The 22,951-nt window shown below is 39.2% G+C and overlaps 1 protein-coding gene across 6 annotated transcripts in view; it reads left to right on the forward strand.

The window, feature by feature from the left end:
• Positions 1–22,951, forward strand: part of FRMPD1 (FERM and PDZ domain containing 1) — a 125,855-nt gene that overhangs the window by 71,642 nt on the left and 31,262 nt on the right. For 4 of the 6 annotated variants that reach the window (XM_054688683.1, XM_054688682.1, XM_037495483.2 and 1 more), the window contains 2 exons: positions 12,591–12,791; positions 13,100–13,204. In XM_054688683.1, the coding sequence (XP_054544658.1) occupies positions 13,104–13,204 (101 nt within the window). In that variant the 5' untranslated portion in view covers positions 12,591–12,791; positions 13,100–13,103. The remainder of the gene's footprint in view (positions 1–12,590; positions 12,792–13,099; positions 13,205–22,951) is intronic. The other 2 variants (XM_054688684.1, XM_054688686.1) reach the window with 1 other exon arrangement.

The following is a 22,951-nucleotide window of genomic DNA, read 5'->3' on the forward strand; positions in this document are numbered from 1 at the left end:
GGAAGTGTTTACTGGCAGTGAAATAGCATATGAAAAGAGCAAAAATGGAAGAAGTTCAATATGTCTGGAACTCCCTGGGAAGTGGAGAGCAGTGAGATAGAGGAAAGCAAAGGGGCTGGCGAGGTGAGTGGGGTTTTGAACATCTTTAAATTATACAACTCTATGAAAACAGCAGCTACCATATATGGAGTCCTTATCAGCACAGTTCTAAGCAGTTCACATGCATTGACTCATTAATCCTCACAACAACCTTGTGAGGTGGGTACTACTGTTATTCACTGCATTTTACCAGTGGGGTTTGTTTGCACCTTATTTTGTTTTTCCTGGGATGTTCTCTGGGTTCCAGTTAGCACTTCTTAAGATTTGAAGAAAGAGGATGTGCTCAGACTTCCTTGCGCATTCTCTGTTGCCAGTCCTTTGTTTCTTTTCCTTAGGGTAGTGCCTCAGTGAGCATCTTGTTACATAATCTTTTCCTTCTTTCCTTTGGCAAGACTTGTAGCCAGGGTAGTCTCATTGTCCTTTTAAAGTGGGGTAACCCAAACTGGACACTTTTCTCTACTGAGATCAGGGATACACACAGAATGTTTAATTAGGACTGAATTTCTGGGTTTCTGGCCCTCTGGTTGCAGCCATCTCTGCAGCACGTTGGCATTCATTCTAAGTGGGCGGCCCCACTCATGATGGCTGCCATCTCTTCACAGCTGACCCGATTCCCTGAATCGTTTGCTATAAACTGGGCAATTCTACAGGAAGTGGGAGAGAATGCCTAATTAGGGCTTAATTAAGACAGCCAGAGTGGCCTGTTGGCCTGCACCCTTGCACAGGGTGCTGATTGGCAGGCAGCACCTGGTGTTCTTGGCTGTTTGACAACCATCAGCCGCTCCCAAGCCCCTTGCAGAGATGAGCAAGGCACACAATGACCTGCTGGCTGGCAGGACTGCTTCCTAGACGCCCTGGAGCAATTTAGACACCCCTTTTTGGTGAGCTGGCACACACTGCCTCATATTGCTTAGGAGTTATTTATCTAGGTGTCCTATCCTCTCTGTAACACAGTAAACTTTCCAGGGGCAGAGGCAGTGTCAGGCTAACCTCAGTCTCCTCTACCACACCCAGCACAGGGTGCTTGATATGAGTTGAACAAAAGGCACTGATTTTTGAACCAAATCCCTTGGCTTGAATTTGCCATAGACCCTTCAAACTGGAGTCTGAATAGCTGGGGACCAAGCTTTAAAAATACAGAGACTGAGGGGCCCACAAATTCACAGCCAGTGCCATGTCTATGGGAAGAGTGAGGACTTTCAGAGGAGACCTCAAGATCTCCAAGGTCAGGACAGAGCATTAATGTCACAGACCAGGAGGTTAAGAGTTCTAGGAAGTATGTCTTAGCCCCATTCCCAGTTCTTATGCTGCAGTCATGCTTGTTATTGGCTTTGCAGCATGAAAAATTTGGAATCCTGCCTTCCTTCCCCAGACAGAGTCATGTGGAGTCAAATCAGTCCACCAGGATGGCAAGCTGCTTCGTATGGACAGTGCTGAGAGTCCTCGCTCTCAATTTTGCAAGCACTGAACTAGTTGTAGGCTTTGTTTTTGGTACTTATAGTATCAAACATGCCCAGAGGCTCTTGAAAATTAGTTGGTGTGTAATGACATTTGATGAATCATTTGGTAGTAAAAAAAAAAAAAAAAACCCAAATCTAGCCTTTGAGTTTATATTCTACAATTTTGTTGAATTGTGCCCAGATGGTTGTGAAGAGACTATTTCTTAACAGTTCTGCACATTTGTGATACCAAGTGTACGGAGAGGGGGAGAACTTCACAGTGAATGTCAAGGGGCCACTAAAGACAGCAGGATCTTATAATCTCTGTGCTAGAAATATTCTAATGGGTGTCTGGTTCAGCTCCTGGGTGCCTTATGTGACTATGCTGCAGCGGTTGGCATATAGAAGAATGTGTCATGAAGAGCCCAATTTCTGAGTCTGGTCCTTTTTCAAGTATCTTGACTGCGTTTGGCATTCTTGGTCATGGACTCTGTGTGTGGACAAGGGGACAAAATACATATAACAAAATTTTCATTTTTAAAGCCACAATTTTACAATTCAGTGGCATCAGATACTTTCACAATGTTGTGCAACCGTTACCATTATCTGATTCTTGAACTTTTTATCATCCCCAGAGGAAATCTTGCAGCCATTAAACAAACACTTCCCACCCCCTCCTCCTCTGTTCCCAGGCAACCACTAATCTGTTCTCTGTCTCTAGAGGCTTTCCTATTCTGAATATTCCATATACTTAGAATCATACAACATGTTGACTTTGTTGTCTGACTTCTTTCACTTTGCACAATGTTTTGGGGCTTGCTCATGTTACAGGACACATCAGTATTGCATTCCTTTTTATGGCTGAATAATATTCCATTGTATGGATATGCCACACAATTTGTTTATCTATTCACCCATTGGTGAACCTTTGGGTTTTTTTCCATCTTTGGTTATTGTGCTTAGAACATACACATGCATGTTTTTGTTTGAATTTGCATTTTCAACTCTTTTGGGTTTATACCTAAGCATGGTATTGCTGGGTCAGTAGTAATTTTAACTTAATAAAGATGTGCCAAAATCTTTGCTTACTCCTTTTTTGAAACTGTTTGCTGTCAGTCCTCTCTAATCATTTCTTCTGTTTCCTTCATAGCTCCCTTGAGTCCTCAGACCTTGAAATGATGGTGCCACTCAGGGCTTGTTCATTCTCTCTAGTGGTATACTTAACCCTGACTACACATTACAATCAAGCCCTGCCAAACCCCCACCTGAGACCTGTTAAATCAATGTCTTTGGTTAGATGGAGCCTAGCACATTGGTGTTATTCAAAGGGCTTCAGTAATTTTGTATGCATCCTCTCTCCAGTAATCCATTATCATGGTTTCAACCTAATAATTTGTCCACTTTTCATTTTAACTCCAATTGTCTACTGGATATTTCTGTGAATGCTCCTCTAATTCAACTGTTTCCAACCAAACTCTGCATTTTCCCTCTCAAATGTGGCCTTCTATCAGTCCCTTGGTCACAGGGACCACCATCAACAGTAATCCAAACCAGAAACCTGAGAGTTATCTGTGGCTTTTCTCTCTGATTCCATTTTAATATGATTACTTCATTCATTCAATCATTATGTGAGGAAGACAAAAACAACATAGATGAAACAGTTAAGTAACAATAGGGATAAGGGAATTAGCTTCTGAAAGTAATAATAACATTATGAAAATTGTCATTATTGAGAATTTTCATAGTGCCTTGCATTCTGATACTACTTTGTATATATATTCTCTAATTTACTGTCAGCTCACTTCACAGGGGGCAGTATAGGCTCAGGAAGCTTAGGTACTTGTCCAAGAATGTGTGGTTAGCATGTGGTTAGTGAGAAGTGAGATTGGAACCCAGGTCATGTCAATGGCTTGACATGTGAGGTCACTGGGAAGAGCCTTGAGCTCAGCAGTCCTATTAAAGCAAGGAAAGTGGTGGCTCAGGATGTTACCACCTAATGAAATCATCCATTCCCCTGACAGTGCTTGAAAACTCTAGAGAATAGTGCAAAAACTCTTGTAAACTTTGCTTTTGTCTCTACCAGATTATGTCATCCAGGCTGCTCTTACGAAGAATTACTAAATATTTAAATTCCTGCTTCCCACAGTGAATTTCAGACTCCTTGAGGGTGATATCTGTGCGCGCTTGACTCAGTGTTCCCCTCAGTCCTCGTGCCTGGCACATTGTTGCTGATCAGTAAGCATTTCTTGAATAAATGTGTGGATGTTAAAGTTGACTCAGAGTGGAATGGAAATAGGAGTCTTGGTGATATTCATCCAGGTGTGTCGCAGCTGAGTACTTGACTGGAGATTGGCCTCAGAATTAGAAAGAAAAAAGGAAGTCTATGGCCCTTTCAAGAGATGAATGGGAGAACCTATAATGAGACCTCAAAGTGAATGAACTTCAACCTGATCCTGACTTTCATTTCCATATGCTAATGATCTTACTCTCTTTTTCTACCACATCACTTTCTGACATTCTTTTTTTTAAAAGAGTTATTTTTATTTATCCAAGAAATGGGGTACAGGCCAGATGCGCAGGAGGGTGAGAGGATTCACCAGAGACAGAGCAGGGAGCAGAACAGGCAGACTGACGAAATACACTGCTGAGGGGAGCAGCGGGTGAGACAGGAGAGGTCTGCTCACCATGTGGGCTGCTCCAAGGCCAGCGGGGATCGAACCGGCACTGCAGAGGCCGCGGACAGCTTCACAGTGCTGCGCTCAACTGCCTGCACCACCAGGGAGACCCCTTTCTGCCATTCTTGATAATTTCTTTTACTATGTTTGTTTTTTCTTGTCTTGCACTAGAATGTAAGCTTCATGAGGGTAGTCAGTTTTGTCTACTTTGCTTTATTTATGTCTCTATTCTCTGCCAGCCCCCTAGGCTAAGCATGCACTAATTACTTTCTGTTTCTATAGATTTGTCTATTGTGGATTTTTCACATGAATGGAATCATATAGCATGGGATCTTCCCAGTGACTGGTTCCTTCTACTGAGCACAGTATTTTCAAGGCTCACTCATGCTTAATCCCTTCACTTTACAATTGAAAAATCAAGACTCAGACAGGAAGAGTTGTGACTTGGGTCATGCATCCTACTGTAGCCAAGCTGGATCCTGATGGCAGATCACCTGTCTCCCTCTACAGTGCTCTATTCTTTTCTAGGGTGGAGACAAGGGGCTCACAGTAGCAGCTGACTCAGCAACATCATTTTGCCATCCACATTTGAGGCTACTCATGGGCCCCTTCAGGCACAGCTATGGTGAGGCAATGTCTTGGAAGTGGTGTCACTATTAGTATCAGCCTTTCCCCACCTCCTTTCCTGGGTGCATTGGCCATCTGATAGTGTGGATGACTTGTGTGACCAGCTTCTAGTCTTCTGCTTTCAGTGGCCTAGGTCCCCATGCCTTGGGTCACTAGCAAAAGAAAGGCACAGGTTGGGTCCCCATTAGTGCTGACTGTTCCTGCTGCTTCCCTGTGGTTCCCAGAGGGCCCTGGCGAGACCATCTGTACTGAGCTGGATAGGAGGCTAAGCCCTTCCTGAGAGATGTCTAATCCTGTTAGGCAGATGTGAAATCTGAGTAGCAGGACGATGCCCTGGACCTGTGCTTCCCAAAGGCTTGTCTTATACCACTTGGCATCCAAGATGGTCTTAGGTGATAGGCGAGTCAATGCTTTTGTTTTAATAGTGGTATATTTATTTAATGTGTACCAGGGCGGGGTGGGGGGGGGTAACAACATATCCAGCATGATCAGACCTAGGGTTTAATAAATATTATTGTCTAAGATGAAGCCAAATTAGGAGACACAGTACCATAGAATCCTTTCTGTGCAGACTTTGTTTGTTACAGGTGTAGTCTAGCCATTTGCTGATATGGAAAAAGTCAGGAGGGCAGTTTGAGGTCCACTGTCCTTTGGGGACTGCCACTCCGGGGTGCTGATGATCCAGGGTACTTTCCTATGAGCCACCTGCTACATCTCCTTTGCACCTTAACAAGGTGTGATGGTAGAGGGGGCTGTGACTGGAACCCCTTTACATGAAAGGGGTTTGAAAAGCCAGGAGAAACAGATGTAGTAGTTCTTTTGTCCATGGCAAATCTCCTTTTTAGGCATTCAAAGCCCTTTCTATAGAGAGGGATTCCTGTTGGCTACAGAGACTTTACAATAAACTCAAAATGGATGAAGCTGAGTAATGGGTATATGTAGATTCATGATACTCTTCTGTCTACCTTTGTGTATGTTTTTAGGTTCTCCTAAGAAAAATTAGAAAAAAGTTCTGTACAGTAAATCAAAATTCATCATTTTGAGCTTAGAGGAGTTATTTTAGGGCCATTCAAAACAAGCCTCTTATACAGATAGTCCATTCCAATACTTGTGGTTGTTCAGAAAGTCCCCATATATCTTTGTAACTGAACAATATTGTTCAGCTTATTATCTCTGAGATTTTGAAACTGAGATTTTGGAGTCATGCCACATTCAGATACTGGTGGTTTAAGTTCTTTCACTGTATTAACTCTCATTTCCTTCCTCTATGGCATTGTACTGGCTGGCAACATTAATTTTGTGTGAATTTTTTTATTTGTAATTTATTTCTCTTCTAAATGGAATGCTTCTACTTTTCTTTCTAAAAGATTATTGAATCACCTCATATTTCTGGGTTTTTTAATTGAACAAGATTAGATTACATATAACTAATGATTTTCCAGCATCTTATGATATGATCATTGACTTAATTTTTCCTATTTATGAGAAAAAATATATTAATAGTTTTCCTTAAATTCATCTTTTTTCCCCTTAGGGTAAAGGTGACATTATCGTATATAATCCTATAATGTGTTATAATAATCCTCATAATGGGTTATAAGGATTATGTAATGTAATGTATAATCCTTATAATGTGTTATAATGTGTTGCTGGATTTTGCTGAAAGTAATATTTTTTAAACTAACAAACAGATTTATAAAGAAGAATTTTAAATGTAAACAAAGGTAGAGAGAACAATAAAATGACTTTCACATGCCCATCTCCCAGCTTCAATAATTGTTAACATTTTCTGAAGAATTTTATTTAGGAATTGTGTGAATATTTCATGAATGAGATTGACCTTTATGTCCCTTTTTAGTGGAAGCCTTTGTCAGATTTAGGTCTATTTTTAGGCTATTTAGGACTCTCTTTGCATTAGTTGAAGAACTTAGTATCATCTTCTCTTTCGAGGAATATTGCCTGTGAATTTTTGGAAGAGAGCTTGAAATAATTCTTTGATAAACACAACAATGTTTCAATTTCTATGTTCTTGTTTTTCATAATTTTTAAAAATGCACTTTTCTAAGTTTCTTCTTCAGATATAGATTTACTCAAAGTTTTTCTTTTATTTTACTTCTGGTTCTTTCCTTTTGGGGGTAAAAGTGTTGTGCTGCTTCAATTTTCTGAAGGTGATTAACCTTAGGGTAGCTGAAGATAGAAGTAATTTGTGGAAACCATAAAATAAGTGAGCTAAATGTGCTGACCACCTTGCCAGATACCTCTCACAACCAGACAGAGAACAGAGAGGGTGTGACCCTTTCCTGAGGTGGGGGCTGCATGTTACTCATCTGTCATTCTTGGTTACCTACACCAACCATTGAGTGTTTTTTGCAGTGAATTTTTTTTTTTAAATAATAAATGGTCTCATCCTGGAAAAACCAATATTAACCATTGAGTCTCTTGGGCTCTCAGAGGCTGACAGGGTGTTTCAGTGAGATTCTATTTTTATCTTCCAGCGTGGATCTTAGAGGCTTCTCCTTTTAAGATCTTACATGGAAAGTGTACCTACTGCCATGCCCAAGGAACTGATCTAGGAAAATCCTTTGGTAGTGGAGAATGCACTTATCGATATATACACAGGATTAATATGGAAATTTTGGGAGACTCCATTCTTTGAGGCTGACCTTGTTACCCATGAAAACTGAAGGACTTTCCAGGAAGACTCTAAAAAGATACATTCCTAATATAACCTCCAAAGACACACAGATTACTTAGCTCTTCTAGATGATTTGTGTATGATATGCATAGCATATATAAAATATGTAGCACTCTCTGGTATTTTTCTGTAATATTTGTCAGTCTTTGTTCATTTCTCATTTTGTTAGTAGCTTGTGCCAGTGGCTTATTGCTTTGTCAATCTTAAAAAAAAAAAAAACACATTAACTATCTTTATTAAGTGGAGTTTTATTCTAATTTTCCAGCTTATTATTATTTTGATTTTAATTTTGTTCATCCATCCATCCATTCAACAGACATTTATTGAGCCTTATTATGTGACAGGTCCTGAGAGAAAATCAATAGGGATAAGAATGGTCTCTCTTCTTAAATTGCTGACAGTTTAATACAAGGAGAAATGAAATAGTGAAAGAAAAAAAAAAAAAAAAACCTAAGCTGACAAAAGACCTTCACTAATAGGTTAAAAGTCACAGAATGACTCCCAGGGATGTCTTTCAAGAACAGAGTCTCAAATACCAATTGTAAAGCTTTTATATTCCTTCGAGAGAAAAAGAAAGAACTTGAGTCTGTACCTAAATAATATGCTGAAAGACATATGAGCCTAATCTTTCCTTTTTCAAACAATCTTTCTCTTTCCCTCTCTGAAAACAGGTTTTAAGGGAGATTCTTTATAATCTTTGAAGACTAAGAAGTTGAGTTGAAATGTAAGGAGCCTTCCTTGAGAAGGAAGTGCATATCTGAGTTTTGTTGCATTTTGGAGAGATGCTTTTTGTATTCTCTGTATTTGAAACAGGAATTTTTCAACTCAGGAAGTTTACCTTTCATTGTTTCTTTGATTTCAATTTTATGCATTCCTTTTCTATTTTCCCTGCTAGCTCCTTTATTTATAAGTTGATATTCTCCATCTGATTCAAGGTCTGACAGTTTCACTGGAATTGCTATCCAGTTTTATTTTGAAACTTTAATTTAATAGAAGTCATTTTGGGCTCTTCATTTTCTCCTCTATCCTCTACTGCCTCCATTCGTGTTTTTTCTTTTCTCAGTAGCATGTTCTAGTTTCCTGAAGTCTTTTGTTGTCATCTGTGTAATTGCCTATCAGTTTTTAAGATTGCCATCACCCTGGTGTATTTAGTCTCCTTCATTTGCAAAATATCTTGAGACAGTTTGCCTTCTCATATTTGTTTCAGACAACCAAAAATGTGTTCATTTGGGGTTTCATCCCCTTTAAGGATTTTCATGCCCTTTAATGGTGTGCGCCCAGAGGAAGGTGATCTAAAGTGATCCTGTCAGAGAAATGACTATTGAAAGAACTGGACAGGCGAGACTTGAAGACAAGCTCGCTGTGTTCAAATCCAGAAAGGCTGTTGTATAGAAGAGGCGGATTTATTCTGTGTGGTGGTGTTTGGGTGGGTGGGGGTGGGGAGTGATCAGAGAGTAGCATTACTCCAGAGGCTGAAGCTGCAGAGAGATGGAGCTGCTTTATGTAAAGAAACTTTCTAGCAATAAGATGGATCTATAGTGAATGACAGAACAATTAAAGGCCAGATGACTTCTTGGCAGTGGGATTATAAAAAAAAAGATTCAAATGTTTGGTGGTTATCTGGGCTCTTATTGTCTTCCATTAGCCCAGCAATCTAGAGGCTAATATTAAAACCATTAGCAGGTCATTTTCTTGATTTTAACCTCTCTTGCGCAGACCTTGCTGAGTCAGGGAGCACTTTTAATGGCTTGGTTGATGCAGTCATTTGTTTGGTCTTCAGGGATCCCTGGATAAAGGCGCATGCCTACCCACAGTCCAGATATATAATGCAAATTAATTCTTTTAATTAGAGCCATATATCTAAATCAGTTAGCTAAATTGTATTTGGCAGCAGTTTTGTAACAATCCCCTGTAAGTAACCACTGCAGTTTGACAATCCTCAAAAGGAATGGGAAGATTTGACAATCTTCAGTCCTTATGAATATCTCTGAGATCCCTAATAACTCTGCAGTCATTTGGATACTGAAACAACATAAATATCAGAGATTTTGTCTCTTCTAGTGCTCCGGTTTAGTGGAGCACTAAACCGTACTTTCAGTCCTTCAGTACACAAATAGAAGAGCAAAAATGTAACCCCAGGGCCTCCCTGGTGACACAAAGGGGTTAAGACTCAGCTCTAAGAACCTATGAGCAGCCACTGCAATATAAGTTCGATCCCCAGTGGGGAGCTGCCCACATGGCACAGTGTACCTCTCCTGACTCGCCCGCTGTTCCCCTCAGGAGTGTATTTCAGTAGATCTGCCCACCCCACCCCTGTACCTCTGGTCTACACCCCAGCTCTTGTATGCAAAAATAAATAAAATAAATCTTTTTAAAAAAATGTAACTCCCCAAATTAAAAAAGTTATCTCCAGTGCTATTCAGTTCTCCGTGAAGAGAGATTCTCTAGTCTCTTACTTGGGGCACAAATCTTAACTGCCACTATTCTGGAAGCTAGGCAAGGGACAGAGCTGACAGTCTTAATTAAAGTATTTTATTTAACCCTTCTAATTTTGCTCCTGCACTCTCTATTGGAGTTGTTCTTCTCAAGTCTGAAGTGTCTCTTGTTTGATTTCTCCAAAGAAAAAACCTCTTCTCTCCAGAGACTAAGCCTCTTGTGGGGGAAGAGGTGGTTATCTAGGTGGGCGTGTAGAGTGGGATGAAGTCTGAATACAATTGCTGCTGATAGAGATGTGTTTCCGTATTTTCAGTCCTATGTCTCATCCTTGTGTTTTCCTATACTACTGCCTCTAATTCCTGAGCTATTTTAGGGCAGATCAGCTAATTTTTCATCAGAATTCCCTTCTGAAAACAGAGGTTTCTATTTCCTTTGCTCTGCTCAGTTACCTCTCCTTCAGACAATTTCGGTCTTCCCTACATTGTTCACAGTTGTCCTTCTTTTGTTCACTTTCTCCTATGGGCTTATCCCTTTTATTCATTTACTGAGATTTAAAAGGCTAGGAAAGAGAAAGTAATTAAGGCATTGTTTCACTTTACCATGGTTAACCAGAAATGTACTCTTTTACAATGTTAGCAAAATGAGAGTCTAGAACTCAAGACAGTGTTCAACTCTGACATCCCCATTTTAAAAAAGCTAGATTAACATATCCCTTCACTTAAGTGAAATTTAATATTGGCTGAAGCCTATGTTTTTGGTCAATTAATTTATGTTTGACTGCCATAAAAAAGTGTCAGTTGAAGGTTTTCAAAGTAATTGATTAGGGTGTTCTGCTTTCATTTTTATATGCCCTATTTAATGTTCTCCTATAGATCCCACAACTACTCTGATGAGTTCTGATAGATTCTATTTGCTGACATTTTATTTAAGATATTTGCTTTCACATTCGTATAGGAGATTGCAGTTTTACCTTGTTTACTTTTTTTTAAAATAACATTTGGCATCAATACTGATACTGCCTGCTTAAAAGGAATTATGTTCTAGAACAGCCGAATAGCATTGGCAGGAAATAAACTAAGCAGGCTTAAAGCAATGTATCCTGGATTGGATCCTGGAACAAGAAAGGGATATCAGTGTAAAAACTGGTAAAATCTGATTAAAGTCTGTAGTTTAGTTGGTTTTACTGTATCAATATTAATTTTTTAGTATTAAGAAAGGTACAGTGATTGTGTAAGATGTTAACATTAAGGAAAGTTGAGTGAAAGTCATATGGGAATTCTGTATTATCTTTGCAACCTTTTTTATACACCTAAAATAATTCCTAAATAAAAGTTTACATTTAAAATTTAAAAATTAGGGCCTCCCCGGTGGCGCAGCGGTTGAGCGCTGGGTTGCGAAGCTGCCCGCGCCTCTGCGGCGCCGGTTCGATCCCCAGCTGCTTCCCGGCCACCGGAGGAGGGTCCCACATGGCGCGCAGACCTCTCCTGCCGCCCGCTGCTCCCCTCAGCATTGTACTTCGGTCCTTCTGCCTGCTCTGCTCCCCACTCTGGCTCTGGTGAATTCTCTCACCCTCCCGCGCTTCTGACTGTACTCATAAACAAAACAAACAAATAAATAAAATAAATAAATAAATAAAAACATGCCTCTTAAAAAAAATCTTTAAATAAAATAAATAAAATTACTTTCTTGTGATGAATAGTAAGATCTACTCACTTAGAAATTTTCCAATATGCTATATAGTATTATAGACCATCATGCTGTACATATGTCCCCATGACTTCTTTATAACTGGAAGTTTGTACCTTTTGACCCTCTTCACCCATTTTGTCCACCTCCTCACACCCACTCCTTCCTTTTTTATTTTTATTTCCCAATGTTCTGTCTTATTTTGTGTGGTTATTTATTGGGTTTTAAAGTTTGGTGAGTTGAAACCAGAATTTTCTAAAGTGAAATAGACTAAAATAGAAAGATATCCCTATTATTATTTTATGAAATTTTAATCTCAAATACATTTTTTTTCTTGGTAACCTGATAATATCAGTGCACAAATGCATATAACTTTTGATCTAGCAATTCAATATGTAGGAATTTATCCAGATATACAGTTGCATACACACAGAAGTGATACATGTACAACGTAACTCATTGTAGTATTATTTATGATAGCAAAAGATCAGCAATAAACCAAATGTCTATCAACAGAGGATCACTTTTAAATTATGGTACTTTCACACAATGTAATACTCAGTTATTGTCCAAAAAAGATGAAACATTCTATGTGTAGATACAGAAAGATATTAAGGATATATTTCCTAAGGAGAAAGAGCATGGTGCTGAACATTGTGTAACACTATCCTTTGTTTAAGAAGAGAAGCTATAAAATCTATATTTATATTAGCTTGTATAGGCATAAAGAAGCTCTGGCAGGACAAAGAGAGGAGAGCAGTGATTATGTATGGGTGTGGGGACAGGATGGATAGGGGTAGGAAAGGGTAGAAGGGGGACCCCTTCATGGTATATCTTCTTGTGTTTGTATTGGTAAGAACAAATAACATGAGATCTGCCCTCTTAACAAGGTTTTTAAACACCATTTAATAGCTATCTATCTTTTTATTACAGTCTAATGTTTGAATGATACAAATGAATTTTTAAACATCAAATTCAAGTTAAATATAAAAAATTGAGGAAAAAAAAAAAGCAAACTTCTGAAGACCAGAATTGGAATGCCGTGTACATGCAGCTCCTGATGCAGGCAAAACTGAACTGCGCTACCCAGGGATGCACACGTAGCTGGGCTGGGAGGTGGTAACACAGAGTAAGGTGTGTTTCTTACAGAGGGTTATTGTCACAGTTTGGAAATCTTATCTATGCTATTTATTATTCCTTATGTTTAGCTGTTTAAGATGAAAGTCAACCTGTTTATCCTCAGGGAAGAGGGTGGCTACTGGGGTTCACTCTCTGGACTCTGGACTCTGAGCTTGTGTTTATGTTAATTTCCGATAAGAGAGCCCTAGGTATTTGACCAGTCTGTCTTAAATGGGCAAAAACAGAATGCATCATAGTGATTTGTCAGAATTTGCTTCAAAATGTTTTGGTTAACTTCTTAAGAAAACGCTTCTCTCTTCTAGGTAAATGGAAGAACTAGAGACCAGTTTCTTTCAGACACGGAAAGCACACAGAATAGAACAAATGGTGGCAAGATGGCTTCGGCGCTCTCGGGACAACTCGGCCCGGTGAGGCTCCTGGGCTGGCAGGGATTTCTGTCTACAAAGGTTTGGTGTCCCTGTGGGAGGAGGTTTTGCCAGTCTTGGCAGTGCCTTGGGATCACTGAGTCCAGCTTGCTTTGTTTGTACACCAGATGGTGGGAGTATAAACAGGTCAGCAGTTTTGCTGGAGTGCCTTTCTCTTTGTCCCCCTTCCAACTCTTCCCTGTGTACCCCCCTTGCAGGCACCCACATTCACACTCACATCAAACTCACACACATTTACAGAGACACACATCAACACACTCATCCTCACATGCTCACACTCATACACACTTCTGCACACACATGCGCACTCCCTTTGTCTCACACATACCCCTTGTCTTGGTCCTTGAATGCGAGGCTCAGGCAAATCTGCTGTTTATGCTCTTTTCCTGTCTTTGTTTCCAGCAGCTGTTCTTTCCTTGCAGTCCCTATTTCATTCTAAACAAAATAAAATGAAATCAAATACAGATCTGATTTGACTGCTACAAGAGAATTTAAAATATGTTCTGTTTCGAAGCGTTCATTTTCTGTCTCAGATTTCCCATCTGGCCCTGCCACAGAGATGAAATATCATGTGTCAGGTGTTTCTAGACACACATTCTTCTGAAGGAAATGGACACAGCTGTTCTGCTGCTGAGCAGTAAACCTTCCTCTGGCTACACTTCCACATGGCCTCACCACCATGTGCGCTGCTTCTCACACACTATCGTGAGATAAGCTTGGTAGAATTAGTCCCATTTTACCAGTGAAACACCTAAGGCTCTGAAAGTGACTTGTTTAGGACTATCTCCATCCCCTACTTAGAAACCTTTGATGGATCCCCATGTCTTTCATAACATGAGTATATGTATTTTGGTTTGACATTTGAGGCTCTCCATAATCAACCCATAATCCTTCATAGCGATTTGTCTTACTACTCTGCATCCACACCATATTTCAGCTAAAATGAGCTACTCATCATTCCCTACTATAAGCATCACTACTTCACCTTGTTACAGCTTAAACCTGGGATCCTGGACCAGAGCCATCCTCCCATCTCAGTGTGACCAGAGTCTATCCACAGTTCAAGGTCTGGCTGAAATGCCTGATCTTCCATGAAGTGTTCCCCAATCCACAATCAGAATTAGGATTTGATTTATAACATCAGGTAGTGCTCTTCTTGGTGTATTCTACTTATTTCCCTTAGACTATAAGCTTTATGAGGGCAGGAAAAAAAGTCCACTTCATTTCTATAGCCCAGAAATAACTGAGTTCCAAGAGATTGCAAATGGTTAAGTAGTGCTTGATAAATAAATGGGAAAACTGCTAGACACTTTACTTTCTAAAGTAGGTCTGCAAAATCTAGTCCTGTATGACGCTGACCCACTAAACACAGTTTGTGGCCAGATATGTTCGGGAAGTGATGCTGTCTATATCCCACTAGACAACATCCTCTTCGCTGATTCATTGTTCATTTGAAGCACCTTAAAGACTTTAAGAAGTCCTGCAAAAAAGAGACCTGTGTAGACCAATGGAATCGAATAGAAAATCCAGAAATAAACCCACAGATTTATGGTCAACTAATATTTGACAAAGGAGTAAAGAATATGCACTGGAGCAAAGAAAGTTTGTTCAATAAATGGTACTGGGAAAACTGGGTCGCTACATGCAAAAGAATGAAGCTTGACCACTACCTCACACCATGCACAAAAACCAACTCAAAATGGATTAAAGAACTAGACATAAGCCCTGAAACCATAAAATACATAGAAGAAAAAATAGGCGAAACACTACATGACATGCACCTCAAAGACATCTTTACAGACACATCACCCAAAGCAGTGATAGTGAAGGCAAAGATAAACAGCTGGGACTACATCAAATTAAAGAGCTTCTGTACAGCAAAAGAGACAAGAAACAAAACAAAGAGAAACCCCACCGACTGGGAGAACATTTTTGCACAAAACACTAACGATAAAGGACTGATCACAAAAATCTACAAAGAGCTGATGAGACTCAACAAAAACAAAGAAAATCATCCAGGGGCCTCCCCAGTGGCGCAACGGTTGAGCACTGGGTTGCGAAGCTGCCCGCGGCCTCTGCGGCGCCGGTTCGATCCCCGGCTGCTCCCCGGACACTGGAGGAGGGTCCCACATGGCGCGCAGACCTCTCCTGCCGCCCGCTGCTCCCCTCAGCAGTGTACTTCGGTCCTTCTGCCTGCTCTGCTCCCTGCTCTGGCTCTGGTGAATTCTCTCACCCTCCCGCGCTTCTGACTGTACCCAGTGCATGTATAAACAAAACAAACAAATAAAATAAATAAATAAATAAAACATGCCTCTATAAAAAAAAAAAAAAAGAAAAGAAAATCATCCAGTCAAAAAATGGGCAGAAGAGCTAAAAAGAAACTCCTCTGAAGAAGAAATGCAAATGGCCAACAGGCATATGAAAAAATGTTCAACATCACTTGTAATCGGGGAAATGCAAATCACCACAACCTAATTTGAGGGCATTTTCAATACCTCGAAAGGAAATCCCATATTAACTAAAAGCCATTCCCTACTTGCCCTCTATGCCATTCCCAGGCAGTTATTCATATATTTTTGTCCCTATAGATTTGCCTATTTTGGATATTTCTTATAAATGAGATCATACAATATATGGTCTTTTGTGACTGACTTCTTTCATTTAGCCTATTGTGCTCAAGATTCATCTACGTGTCAGTATTTTGTTCCTTTTTGTTTTATTGTCAAATAATATTCCATTATGCAGTATTTTCTTTATTCATCAGTTAGTATACATTTAGGTTGTCTCCACTTTGGGGACTATTACTCATAATTCTACACATTTGTGTTAAAGTTTTTGTTTGAACATACATTTTCATTTTTCCTGGGTGTATACTTAGGAGTGGAATGGCTGGGTCATACAGTAATTTGATCTTTTACTTTTTAAGAATCAACCAAAGTCTTTTCCAAAATGGCTGCACCATTTGATATGTCTGCCAGCAGTGTATGAGATTTTCAGTGTCTCCATATCTTAACCAACCCTTGTCATTGCCTATTAGATTATAGTCATCTCCCCTATAAAAGTTTTGGCTTTTGTTTAATTAATGGTATTCTCTTGGCAATTTCTTTGCCGACTTCTAAGCTTAGTAAATCCTCACTCAATAATTAATGAAAATTAATTAATGTTTAATTCAATAGTTTGAAAATATTTTACATATAGTTATTTAATTTGGAGTTATTTCAGTATAGGCTATGACATGAAGATCTAACTTGATTTGCATCATCATTTCCTGTGTGTGATCTTTACTTTCTTCACTGACTTATGACTCCCCTTTTATCATGTATGAAATGCCTGTATCCATGAGTGGAAAATTAGGTCTTTATCTAGAATAGCTTTTCCAATCTTTTAATCTAACTGCCTGTTTTCACACACCTTTTAAAAGGTACTTAAAAAGTATTACAACTTTTTACATTTATAATTTAGTAAACTAGACTTTCATTACTCTTCATTTAACATTTTTTATTCTTACATGATTATTCTTCCATGTGAGCTTTAGAATTTTTTTTGTATTATTAGAACAATTCGGCGTAAGAGTTATTGAGTTCTCTTACACTTAATCTTAAAAAAGTCCATTTTATGGATAAAAGACTCAGATGTAAGACTTGAAACCATAAAATGCATAGAAGAAAACATAGGCAAAACATTCCATGACCTAAATTTCAGAAGCATCCTTGAGGACTTGCCTCCAAAAGCAAGTAAAACAAAAGAGAATATGAACAGCTGGGACTACATCAAACTAAAAGGCTTCTGTACAGCAAAAGAGACAGCAACCAAAATGAAGAGACACCCTACTGAGTGGGAGAAAATATTTGCATACCATGTATCTGATAAGGGGCTGATATAAAGGATCTACAAAGAGTTTACACTACTCAACAACAAAACAGCAACCAACCCAGTCAAAAAATGGGCAGAAGAGCTAAAAAGACACTTCTCCAAAGAATTGCAAATGGCCAGCAGGCACATGAAAAAATTTTCAACATCACTTATTATCATGGAAATGCAAATCAAAATCACAATGAGATACTCCCTCACACCTGTGAGAATGGCCCATATTTAAAAAAAAAAAAAAAACAGAAACAACAAATGCTGGGGGGGATGTGGTGAAAAGAGAACTGTCTTACACTGCTGGTGGGAATGTAAACTGTTCCAGCCACTATGGAAATCTGTATGGAGGTTCCACAAAGCACTAAAAGTGGAACTACCATATTACCCACACAGCAACTCCACTCCTAGAAATCTACCCAGAGGACACAAAAACGTTAGTCCAAAAGGAACCTGCCTCCTGTGTTTATTGCAGCACTATTTACAATAGCCAAATATGGAAACAACCTAAATGCCCCAAAACAGATGAATGGATCAAGAAGTTTTGGTATAGATACACAATGGAATACTATTTAACAATCAAAAAAGATAAACTCATTCCATTTTTGGCAATTTAGAAGGGATTATGCTAAGCAAATAAGTCAGAAGAAAAAGACATATATCAGCTGGTTTCATTTATATGTGGAATACAGAGAAAACAAAGTGTCGGGGGAAGGGGGAAGGACAAACTTGCAAGCTGACCATAGATCTGAGGCATACAGCAGAGAAGGGAGAGGATGAGGGATCAAAACATGGGAAGCAGGAGCACAAGGGGTGAGGGCAATGGATCATGGGTGCCATGGTGGTGGAAAAACGACAGGGATTCCACCAGATGGAAGGAATCAAATACTATCCAAAAATTAACAAAGTTGTTAGAAAATAAATAATTTTTAAATGCCCATTTTATAGAGAAAGAATCACAGAAACAGAGTTTAATGCAACTGGATGCTCTTCTTGTTTTTGATTTGACCTTTAAGGCTTAAAAAGAAGGTTTCTTTCAATCTATCTTGAACCTTAATACTAATGAACGCACATACACATGTTTGTACACAGCAGATACACACACACACACACACACAGGCTTCATGCCACTTTATGTCAGAAACCCTTGTTGGTTTTACTTGCTTCCCTAATTTACTCATTCATTACAACCACAAATAATCTACTTACTAATTATAGGGATGGCCTTATTTGACCTATCTAATATTCCTAATGATGCAGAAAGACCATTTCCAGAACCACTTTTTTATTATTGTTTTGACCTGTGGGCAAAAATTGAATAATTCCAGAATAGGCTGGAAGACTTGGGAATGCATCTGCCAAGTGACCATGATCTCCTGAATCTTCTTTTTGAAGTACTAGTGGAATAATTCCTCTTCCTCCCACTCGAGACCTTCACCCTATAATATTATACTCACAACATCTACACTGAATGGTCCCCTAGAAACCCTTAGAACCACAACTGCAGTGCTATGGTTATGACTACCTGCTAAATTTCTTCCTGGGACAGACTACTGCCTCTACTTCTGCTTTCGTTGAAAAACTCTAGATTAAAAATCTAGCCAATACCAGATTTTAGCTTTTGAAATTACTCAAGCTGAAAATTTAAACATAGAATATTTAAACATAGAATCAAAATAGTTTCTCCCCATCTTGCTGGAACACAACGGTGAATACTTTGTTGTTACAAGATAGAAGTAAAATACATTCTCCAACATATCAGAGAGCAGATGAAAAGCCAGAGAATATTTGAAGCATAATCTATTTCCTCCTGGTATTTTTCCTTTTCAGTGTTATTGATCAGCTAAATAAGAGTTTGTGACCCATAAAATACAGAATTAGCTTGTATTGAGACTGTTTTCACAATAAATTCCAGCATGTGTTTCTAGTTCTACCTGAGACTAGATCTAACTGTCTGACAGGAATTCCATTAGTGTAACCACAGGTCTTACAGTATTCCAATGTAAAAATTACAGGAATGAACTCAGATTTATGGTATGAAACCACTACAAAGGCAACAGATAACAGCATTTTAGATTATCAGTGCTTAGCGTGATATTTATAAGACGGTTCAGAGAAGGAAATTTTGCCTCAGAAATAATTTCCTTTAGCTCACCGTCAAATATTGAACATTCTTTGGGAAGAGAGGCAACAGTTTGGTCATGTTCTTAAATAATCCCTTTCCAAACAAAAGCTGAAATGTGGCCTTTGGGGAAAATGTCAAATCCAGACTTTGAGCCAAAGTTACTGACACTGTCCAGGGATTAGTCAATGTACCGGGGCCTCCTTTGTCTTATCATTTTTGAGGGAGGCACTCCTCCTAATGGAAAAAGTCAGATGATCAAAGCCTACCCATTTGAAATGCATGAACATGGAGTCTATTTTAACCTTGTGATAAGATTTGTTTTTTTTCTTCTCCATGCCTAGCTTTGAGTTCAGCACATGGGACAAGAAAGACATAGTTTTTGCCACATCGACTATAGAGAGGACAAGAGACCTTATTATAAATATGATGTATGTTTCAAAAAGATATATATATATATATATATATATATATATAAGTTTTACAGGTACATTTAGCAGAGGAAGTGGGATATTGCTACCAAAACCAAAAGACCGCGAGGCTGGGCAGGTAGAGTGCATGGCTGGGTGTGTGGGAATGTCTAGAGTAAGTGGGAAGGAATTTTAAGCAAAAGGAAGAGTTTGTGCAAAGACCACAGTATTTGAGGAACTCAAAGGAGACTAGTTTGGCTGGAACAAACATATCAAGAGACTGAATGACTTGGTCATGGAGGCTATAATGGTGGACGGAGGCTGTGTTAAGCCATACTAAGGATTTCCGATAAGGCTGTTCAGTTAGGGGAGATATATAAGCAGAGTTACATTTATGAAATCAGTCTAGCTGCTGGATGGAGAATCATTCAGGCAAGACAAGAATGAGAAGCGGGGAGACTAGTAGAAGACTATTGCAGAAATCTATCAGCAGGACAGGTGATGGGGACTTGAAATAGAATGGTGTCCATGGAGGCAGAGAGAAATGGACATCTTCAGGGACTGTTGGTGTTGTGATTTATAGGGTATTAGGGAGAGCAAGGTAAAGTCAGGAGAGCAGACTAAAGTCAAGGAGGACTCCCAGGAGTCTGGCTTGAGCAATTAAGCATCATCCTCATGCTACCACTAACTGAGATCTGGGACATGGAGAAGGTGAGTCCTCATTAGGATAGTCATAGGGTGGAGCTGTTTGTCAAGTTAAGCAAACTTAAGGACAATGACAAACATTGAATTCTGTTACTTCCATTCAGATTGTCTGATATGCATGCACACATATATATAACATGTATTTTTTCACCGTATGCTAACTAATACTATTAGAAGTAGTATTTCGTATTTTGCTTTCTATGTATAGTGCTTTGTTCATGTATTTACCTAATGAGTGCACATGTGCTCCTTCAGATCTTTCAGTGTTTTGAGAAATACAGAGGTGGATAAAAGAGTGATTGTTGCATTTAGAGAATTTACAGTCTACTAGGGAGAATTATATAGGATTAGATAGCTATCAATAAAGGATGAGGTGCCCTGGGCCGAGAGGGCAGAGTTCGGAGATAAGAGAACTTACGTCTCACTAGGAAATCAGAGAAAGCTTTTTGGAAAAGGTTGCATTTGAGCTGAGCCTTGACTTTGTCTTACATTTTCCTGCTGGGATAGCTGCCTGAACTGAGACCGGAAGTAAAGCTGCTGCAGCAGTTGGTCTGGAGTGAAGACTAGGAAGGGGAGCTGATGGGGAATGCTGACCAGGGTTTGAGACCCCAAAACAAAGAATCATGGGGGTAAATTTGAGATGTCTGACTTTTATCCTATGGGTGATGGGGAGCAGAGGGGACAGAATAATCAGAGTTCTTCCTTAGAAATGGGCTTTAAACTACCGTTTAGGAAATGCTCTGGGAGGGTACTTTCTAAGCTGTGTTTCTGTGTCTTTCTAAAATTCACATGCTGGTGATACTTTATTGATGGAGATACATTCATGGGTCCTTTGTTTCAGTGCTCAGTTTACCTATTATCTGTTGGATTATTTCCAGTTTTTTCACTATTCTGAATTTTTTTTAAAAGATTTATTTATTTATACAAGCACTGGGTATAGTCAGAAGCGTGGGAGGGTGAGAGAATTCACCAGAGCAGAGCGGGGAACAGAATAGGCAGACAGACGAAATACACTGCTGAGGGGAGCAGCGGACACGGCAGGAGAGGTCTGCCCGCCATGTGGGACCCTCACCGGTGGCCAGGGATTGAACCGGTGCTGCAGAGGCTGCGGGCAGCTTTGCAGCCCAGCGCTCAATCGCTGCACCACCAGGGGAGGCCCCTGAATATTTTTTAATATTCAGGAACCAGGATGACTTGAGCTTTTACTGTGTTCTAGGACTTCACCAGGCACAAGGAAAACAGATATAATAGAGGTCACACTTGTCTTTTCGGAATTCATTGTCAAGTGCAAATAATACTTTTTGTTTGTTTGGAATTAGTACTTTGAGGAATGTCAGTCAAAATGTCAAAATGGTAACAGAAGGTTAAAGAAATTGGTGAAACTTTGAATCCATACTACAATTTCCCTGGTTTTCTAGAGACTGAACAGCCAATTTATATGTTCAGCCTAAAATTCCAGGACCCACACATGTTGGACTTTTATTATTGTTTCATATTTGGTGCTTTAGTAGACTTGTACTTGTTCTCTGTAGCCATTTTCATTTTGTTTGTTTGTTTTTTAAGATTTTTTTATTTATACAAGAACTGGGGTACAGGCCAGATGTGCGAGAGGGTGAGAGGATTCACCAGAGACAGATCAGGAAACAGAACAGGCAGACTGACAAAATACACTGCTGAGGGGAACAGCGGGTGAGACAGAAGAGGTCTCCCGAGCCATGTGAGTTGCTCTGCCGCTGGTGGGGATCAAACCCGCACTGCAGAGGCTGCGGACAGCTTTACAGCGCTGCGCTCAACCACCTGAGCCACCAGGGAGGCCCCTCTGTAGTCATTTTGATTGTGCTTCATTAATTCATGAGGTTGTCTATTTTCCATGTTATTTACCAGCTTTATTTCTTCATCTGCAAGTTGTTACGTGCTTAAGCATGTGAGACCTGGGTATTTGCCACATGTGCTCATCCTTCATATATTTGGTTTGTAACCTTCCCTCCCCCCAGAATTTCATTTTTAAAATTGATGTACTTATTTTCAGTGGGTTCATTGAGATATAATTTATGTGTCATACAATTCACCCACTTTAGAAGCTGTATGTAGTAATGTTGTCACTCTGCCCATGTCGTAAAGTTGTCACTGTAGTATTACTGTTGTCAATAGATCAAGCTTTTTTTTTTATTAATATGGAAGAATTTTTCATTGATATTACACTAAATTTGTATGTTCATTTAGAACTTATTTTTGTCAATATTTAATCTTCAACCAGGATGTAACTTTTGCCCAATTATTTGTTTCCTCCCTTATTGAATAAGCTTATTAAGAATGCCTCGCACCTAATACATTCAACTAATCCATTTTCAGTAAATTGTTGAATGTTTTTTTGTGAGTATGTTATATGGTTTTGTCCTACAAGTCCACTATGCTTATTTTATTTTTAGCACTTACAATTCTCTTTGTTGAGTATTTTCTAGGTGCATTGCATTATCTGCTTAAAAAAAAAGTGGTATTTTTCCATTTCCTAGGTTTATTATGTATTTCTCTTAAACAGTTTTTCTTCTTATGGTATTTCTTCTGATACAACAAATAGGAGTAGTGTCTAAGGTTGTCATCCTGTTGCTTTTTAATGGAAGGCAAATGTTG

The sequence above is a fragment of the Talpa occidentalis genome, unplaced genomic scaffold (genome assembly GCF_014898055.3).
Source record: "Talpa occidentalis isolate TD23 unplaced genomic scaffold, MPIMG_talOcc4v2.1 talOcc4.7, whole genome shotgun sequence".
Classification (NCBI taxonomy): Eukaryota; Metazoa; Chordata; class Mammalia; order Eulipotyphla; family Talpidae; genus Talpa; species Talpa occidentalis.